This window comes from Pseudophryne corroboree, chromosome 2 (genome assembly GCF_028390025.1).
Source record: "Pseudophryne corroboree isolate aPseCor3 chromosome 2, aPseCor3.hap2, whole genome shotgun sequence".
Taxonomy (NCBI): Eukaryota; Metazoa; Chordata; class Amphibia; order Anura; family Myobatrachidae; genus Pseudophryne; species Pseudophryne corroboree.
The window spans coordinates 258,113,967-258,121,946 of NC_086445.1; the positions used below are offsets into that span (position 1 = coordinate 258,113,967).

Genomic DNA, 7,980 nt, shown 5'->3' on the forward strand with positions numbered 1-7,980 from the left:
AATTTCTAAAAAATTATTGGCATTATCCCGCCAGAGGTTAGGGCACGTTGGGAAACACCCCCTAGGGTAGATAAGGCGCTCACACGCTTATCAAAACAAGTGGCGTTACCGTCTCCTGATACGGCCGCCCTCAAGGAACCAGCTGATAGGAAGCTGGAAAATATCCTAAAAAGTATATACACACATACTGGTATTATACTGCGACCAGCAATCGCCTCAGCCTGGATGTGCAGTGCTGGGGTGGCTTGGTCGGATTCCCTGACTGAAAATATTGATACCCTGGACAGGGACAATATATTATTGACTATAGAGCATTTAAAGGATGCATTTCTATATATGCGAGATGCACAGAGGGATATTTGCACTCTGGCATCAAGAGTAAGTGCAATGTCCATTTCTGCCAGAAGAGGGTTATGGACGCGACAGTGGTCAGGTGATGCGGATTCCAAACGGCATATGGAAGTATTGCCGTATAAAGGGGAGGAGTTATTTGGGGTCGGTCTATCGGACCTGGTGGCCACGGCAACGGCTGGGAAATCCACCTTTTTACCCCAGGTCACCTCTCAGCAGAAAAAGATACCGTCTTTTCAGGCTCAGTCCTTTCGTCCCCATAAGGGCAAGCGGGCAAAAGGCCACTCATATCTGCCCCGGGGCAGAGGAAGGGGAAAAAGACTGCAGCAGACAGCCTCTTCCCACGAACAGAAGCCCTCCCCCACTTCTGCCAAGTCCTCAGCATGACGCTGGGGCCTTACAAGCGGACTCAGGCACGGTGGGGGCCCGTCTCAAGAATTTCAGCGCGCAGTGGGCTCACTCGCAAGTGGACCCCTGGATCCTGCAGTTAGTATCTCAGGGGTACAAATTGGAATTCGAGACGTCTCCCCCTCGCCGGTTCCTGAAGTCTGCTTTACCAACGTCTCCCCCCGACAGGGAGGCGGTATTGGAAGCCATTCACAAGCTGTATTCCCAGCAGGTGATAATCAAGGTACCCCTCCTACAACAGGGAAAGGGGTATTATTCCACGCTGTTTGTGGTACCGAAGCCGGACGGCTCGGTGAGACCCATTTTAAATCTGAAATCCTTGAACACTTACATAAAAAGGTTCAAGTTCAAGATGGAGTCACTCAGAGCAGTGATAGCGAACCTGGAAGAAGGGGACTATATGGTGTCTCTGGACATCAAGGATGCTTACCTCCATGTCCCAATTTGCCCTTCTCACCAAGGGTACCTCAGGTTTGTGGTACAGAACTGTCACTATCAGTTTCAGACGCTGCCGTTTGGATTGTCCACGGCACCCCGGGTCTTTACCAAGGTAATGGCCGAAATGATGATTCTTCTTCGAAGAAAAGGCGTCTTAATTATCCCTTACTTGGACGATCTCCTGATAAGGGCAAGGTCCAGAGAACAGTTAGAGGTCGGAGTAGCACTATCTCAAGTAGTACTACGACAGCACGGATGGATTCTAAATATTCCAAAATCGCAGCTGATTCCGACGACACGTCTGCTGTTCCTAGGGATGATTCTGGACACAGTACAGAAAAAGGTGTTTCTCCCGGAGGAGAAAGCCAGGGAGTTATCCGACCTAGTCAGGAACCTCCTAAGACCAGGCCAAGTGTCAGTGCATCAATGCACAAGGGTCCTGGGAAAGATGGTGGCTTCTTACGAAGCGATTCCATTCGGCAGATTCCACGCAAGAACTTTTCAGTGGGATCTGCTGGACAAATGGTCCGGATCGCATCTTCAAATGCATCAGCGGATAACCCTGTCTCCAAGGACAAGGGTGTCTCTCCTGTGGTGGTTACAGAGTGCTCATCTCCTAGAGGGCCGCAGATTCGGCATTCAGGATTGGGTCCTGGTGACCACGGATGCCAGCCTGAGAGGCTTGGGAGCAGTCACACAGGGAAAAAATTTCCAGGGCTTGTGGTCAAGCATGGAAACGTCACTTCACATAAATATCCTGGAACTAAGGGCCATTTACAATGCCCTAAGTCAGGCAAGGCCTCTGCTTCAGGGTCAGCCGGTGTTGATCCAGTCGGACAACATCACGGCAGTCGCCCACGTAAACAGACAGGGCGGCACAAGAAGCAGGAGGGCAATGACGGAAGTTGCAAGGATTCTTCGCTGGGCGGAAAATCATGTGATAGCACTGTCAGCAGTGTTCATTCCGGGAGTGGACAACTGGGAAGCAGACTTCCTCAGCAGACACGATCTTCACCCGGGGGAGTGGGGACTTCACCCAGAAGTCTTCCACATGATTGTGAACCGTTGGGAAAAACCAAAGGTGGACATGATGGCGTCCCGCCTCAACAAAAAACTGGACAGATATTGCGCCAGGTCAAGGGACCCTCAGGCAATAGCTGTGGACACTCTGGTAACACCGTGGGTGTACCAGTCAGTATATGTGTTCCCTCCTCTGCCTCTCATACCCAAGGTACTGAGAATCATAAGAAGGAGAGGTGTAAAGACTATATTCGTGGCTCCGGATTGGCCAAGAAGGACTTGGTACCCGGAAATTCAAGAGATGCTCACGGAAGACCCGTGGCCTCTACCTCTAAGAAAGGACCTGCTCCAGCAGGGACCATGTCTGTTCCAAGACTTGCCGCGGCTGCGTTTGACGGCATGGCGGTTGAACGCCGGATCCTGAAGGAAAAAGGCATTCCGGATGAAGTTATCCCTACCCTGATCAAAGCCAGGAAGGATGTAACTGTGCAACATTATCACCGTATTTGGCGTAAATATGTTGCGTGGTGTGAGGCCAGGAAGGCCCCTACAGAGGAATTTCAACTGGGTCGATTCCTGAATTTCCTGCAAACAGGACTGTCTATGGGCCTCAAATTAGGGTCCATTAAGGTTCAAATTTTGGCCCTGTCGATATTCTTCCAAAAAGAACTAGCTTCAGTTCCTGAAGTTCAGACGTTTGTCAAGGGGGAACTGCATATACAGCCTCCTTTTGTGCCTCCAGTGGCACCTTGGGATCTCAATGTAGTTTTGGGGTTCCTAAAATCACATTGGTTTGAACCACTCACCACTGTGGATTTAAAATATCTCACATGGAAAGTGGTAATGCTGTTAGCCCTGGCTTCAGCCAGGCGTGTATCAGAATTGGCGGCTTTATCCTATAAAAGCCCTTACCTAATTTTTCATACGGACAGGGCAGAATTGAGGACTCGTCCTCAATTTCTCCCTAAGGTGGTTTCAGCATTTCACTTAAACCAGCCTATTGTGGTGCTTGCAGCTACTAGGGACTTGGAGGATTCCAAGTTGCTGGACGTAGTCAGGGCCCTGAAAATATATGTTTCCAGGACGGCTGGAGTCAGAAAATCTGACTCGCTGTTTATCCTGTATGCACCCAACAAGCTGGGTGCCCCTGCTTCTAAGCAGACGATTGCTCGTTGGATTTGTAGTACAATTCAGCTTGCACATTCTGTGGCAGGCCTGCCACAGCCAAAATCTGTAAAAGCCCATTCTACACGGAAAGTGGGCTCATCTTGGGCGGCTGCCCGAGGGGTCTCGGCTTTACAACTTTGCCGAGCAGCTACTTGGTCAGGGGCAAATACGTTTGCAAAATTCTACAAATTTGATATTCTGGCTGAGGAGGACCTGGAGTTCTCTCATTCGGTGCTGCAGAGTCATCCGCACTCTCCCGCCCGTTTGGGAGCTTTGGTATAATCCCCATGGTCCTTTCGGAGTCCCCAGCATCCACTAGGACGTTAGAGAAAATAAGAATTTACTTACCGATAATTCTATTTCTCATAGTCCGTAGTGGATGCTGGGCGCCCATCCCAAGTGCGGATTGTCTGCAATACTTGTACATAGTTATTGTTACAAAAATCGGGTTATTATTGTTGTGAGCCATCTTTTCAGAGGCTCCTCGTTATCATGCTGTTAACTGGGTTCAGATCACAAGTTATACGGTGTGATTGGTGTGGCTGGTATGAGTCTTACCCGGGATTCAAAATCCTTCCTTATTGTGTACGCTCGTCCGGGCACAGTATCCTAACTGAGGCTTGGAGGAGGGTCATAGGGGGAGGAGCCAGTGCACACCAGGTAGTCCTAAAGCTTTTACTTTTGTGCCCAGTCTCCTGCGGAGCCGCTATTCCCCATGGTCCTTTCGGAGTCCCCAGCATCCACTACGGACTATGAGAAATAGAATTATCGGTAAGTAAATTCTTATTTTTTTCCTGCCATCACCATCCTCTGACTGACATCCACACAGTGGCTGAAGATGTAGAATAGTACCCACTGCAATTTTGCAGAGTTTTGAAGCTGGGCATGTTTTCTCTTTGTTTCTCATCTTTCATGAAGGTTGAGTTGCTCATTACAGTAAGCTTTTTTCTGCCCAAAATGGTCTCCAAGGTCCAGCTTAATCAGGACATTATGAACCTAGCTTAGAATGGTTTAAGCCCCACCGATTCTGGACCTTTTAAGAGTCTTGAGAACCTCCTGTCCATTGGACCTGTAATGTTCATAGGACGGTTGAATTCTTGGTCCATTATGATGCCCACAAGAGGTTGGCCAGCGTCTAAATATACTAATACCAGGTGGATTGGTAATTTGCCAGGCTTGCATTGGGTCAGGTGAGTCTGTTCCAGAACTGATAATGAGATGGCACAGTGCCTTGCCTGATCAGCTGGATCAGGCTGCCATCTGGTCTTCAATATATATATATTTACTAAATTCTAATGTCCAATGATGCCAGTGTGCACCACATTTCTAACTGTTCCTTCCCTTAGAGACTGCTTTGGGATATCCCTTCAGCTACTAGTGTCTTTCACAAATAGATGAGAATTTGGGGTTTTATGCTTGTGTTGAAGCCTTTCCTATGAGTCCTATGTCGGGCCCTGGGCACCTCTCTTTATTACTCTTGTTTTTTATTTTGTTGCTTGTTTTAAGGCAGGTATAATCATCGCTGCCATTCCCGAACATGCAGCTCAATATTGATGAACGCTGAGCGACGTGTGACGTTCATCAATCTGACCCCAATACACCCTGACCGTTTTCAAGCTAAAAATAAACAATACCGACATAAATGTCGTTATTGTTTATTTTTTAGGCAGAAATCGGCTAGTGTGTACCCCCCTTTGCACTTTGTGTTCGAGCTCCCATTCCTGTAGTTGGAGTACTTTGTACTTTTTTCTTGCTCTGTGATTGGGGCAATGTAATATACATACATCGTACGTACGTACGTACGTACGTACGTACGTACATACATACATACATACATACATACATACATACATATATATATATGTATATATATATGTATATATATGTATGTATATATATATATATATATATATATATATATATGTATGGGGAAGAGCTTGAACTTTTGTATTAGACTAATATACCCCAGAGTTTGCAGTGTCTCCTGTTGGGTGCAAAGAAATAATTTTAAATCATTTGAAAAACAAACACTTAATGACAGTCATAGTCATGTATATTCCATGCATAAATGGTTTTAAGAGTAATGTGCAGGACTTGTACTGAGTATCAAAGCATGCTCCCATGGGATGAGCACATTTGCTAATTGTAACTGTGGCATTGTTTCCGTATGATAGTATATAGTATTCAGTATATGTAATATTTACCTCCACAATCTACCATCATTATCTGAAGTCCGATTTATTTGGTGAACTCTTAGAAAATCCTATTTTATTTAAATCATTATACATTTAATATATCCTCCAGAATATTGATGCTTTTTTTTTTCAGGCAAGTTTGCCAAGCTGTGCAGAATTGAAGTGTTTTTCTATCCGTTTGAGGGCAATGCTTTTCAATGGGAGTAGAATTTTCAATGAAATGATTGAAAAGCTCAGCCAATCACAGACGATACTTTCTGTCCACCTGTGATTTAGTTGTGCTGGTACTGACCTCCAACCCCACTGAAAACAATGGAGCTGGTAGTAAAGCTAGGAAATAATACTGTGGCACTGTCAGTGTTACTAAACTGACAGTACTTACTGGGATTTGTATTTCTACATATCTTGTAGTACCTCAATAGTATTATTTTTTTCTTAAATTAATCGTTTCACATTGCATTTACTCATTTTAATTGGTGATTCATTGTACATTGAATTGTTCAGTCTTTCATGACTTTCTCGATCCAGTAGCATTATTTTTGGAGATTTCCGTGACAATTCTGCAAATCGCCTTTTTTATATATACCCCCTACTTTATACTTCAAAATAGAATATTTTCTAATATATTACATGGTGATTTGCTGTAGTTGATTAGGTGATTAACAAATCCCCATGTAAATTGCTCATATACCAAGAAAAACTTTTGACAGGTTCCCCCCTCTCATTATTGCTCTACCGGCCACATTGTTTTGAAAATGACTGTGTGTTGTTCCTCTTAGGTGCACAGGTTGGTGGTGGTAGATGAGAATGATGTAGCAAAAGGAATAGTGTCTCTCTCTGACATTCTGCAGTGCCTGGTGGTGACAGCTGAAGGTGAGATTTCTCAGTGATGGATCAAACAAAAATGTGATGCAGTTTATGCTCTTGTCTCATTCCATTTATCTCTGTTAATATTGCAGATTTGAAGAGTCTGTGACTGGCATGAGTTTTCACCACCATCTCAGTGCTGCCTCATAGTGATACACAAGGGCCCTGCACAACTCACCATCTACATTTAGCAATACTTGTGACATCAGCAGTGGTAGGAGGAGACGCGTCACTCGTCCACTTTTCAGTGAGATCCTGTATCGCAGCAGTGTTCTTCAGCAATACTTGGGGCATTGGTAGGGACTGGTCGATAATTTGATAATAGTGAGAGATTTGTAGCCCAGTGACAGGAGCGTACACAGTATTGAGGACTTACCAGAGTCACTCTGAACTTTTTACGACATGCACAACACTTCCATTATCCCTTTTTTTAATCATTGTACAGCCTTGTCTCACAGTATCCCGGGAGGAATGAAAGGGGCTGTCCTAGATCGTTTGCACTTTGGTCTGGATCCAGTGTACACAATTGTGAGCCATGATAGGTTTGCTGCATATGAAAGGCATTGAGGTCTTACCACAATATTTCAGAGGTCTGTTTATACTTTGCACTTGGCTGACTGCAGTGTCACATGCCACTTTTTATATGTTTTTACTTTTACTGTCCCTCTTGGACAGAGTAGATTCCATTATTTGTATCCAAATGTATATTCCCTATTCCTGACATGTGATTGGGAATTTTACTACTTACATGTTTTCTTCCGTGTCTTTCATATTTTGAAAATGGGCTTACAATGTCCAGAAAATGTATACAGTTTAATAAAATTCAAATTTTTCATAATTGGAGGTTTCTTTTTTTATTATTCCCTTGTAGTAAATGTTGCATTTTGATGTTTGAGAATTATCATGTAACGCCAACATTGTGACCTTTACACTCTACAGTAAATATAAGGTACCAGCTCAGCAGTGGCCAACACGTGGCTCTTGAGCCGCATGTGGCTCTTTCTTCTCACTGATGCGGCTCCCACCACTCCTGACAGTCTGCACTCTACACTTTGACCTGCGGTCGGCTCCTACCTTGCAGGGCTGCTAGGAGTGGAAGTGTGAGCATGACGCCGGCACTACATCACTGCTACGCACCCTGCCCTGTCTAGGACTCCTGCCATTGCAATGAAGACGTGGCGCCTCACTGTCATACAGGTGAGTGCGGCTACCAGTGACCGGAGGGAAGAGGGAGAGGATGCTGAAAGCCACAGATTGAAGGGGGGTGGGGGGGAGCAGGCTGTGGGAGGCATAGAGTGAGGGGGGAGCTGGCTGAGAGAAACAGAGTGAAGGATGGGAGCCTTAGAGCACATAGTGAAGGGGAAGGCTGTGAGGCACAAGAATGAAGGGGGAGGCTGTCTTGTTTCAGTGTATATATGTGGATCTTTATTGTTTCAGTGTTTCTCGCCCCCCAGTGTGACTAAAAATGGCTGTGTGACACACTGTCATGCTCCTGTAAACATCATACCGAAGGCAGGCGCACCAAAATGGGTTG

The 7,980-nt window shown here is 45.5% G+C and overlaps 1 protein-coding gene across 4 annotated transcripts in view; it reads left to right on the forward strand.

Moving 5' to 3' along the window:
• PRKAG1 (protein kinase AMP-activated non-catalytic subunit gamma 1) overlaps positions 1 to 7,284 on the forward strand; it is a 99,171-nt gene extending 91,887 nt beyond the window's left edge. For all 4 annotated transcript variants that reach the window (XM_063952700.1, XM_063952702.1, XM_063952701.1 and 1 more), the window contains 2 exons: positions 6,359 to 6,452; positions 6,539 to 7,284. In XM_063952700.1, coding sequence (XP_063808770.1) covers positions 6,359 to 6,452; positions 6,539 to 6,555 — 111 coding nt within the window. In that variant the 3' untranslated portion in view covers positions 6,556 to 7,284. The remainder of the gene's footprint in view (positions 1 to 6,358; positions 6,453 to 6,538) is intronic.
• The last annotated feature ends 696 nt before the right edge of the window (positions 7,285 to 7,980 follow it).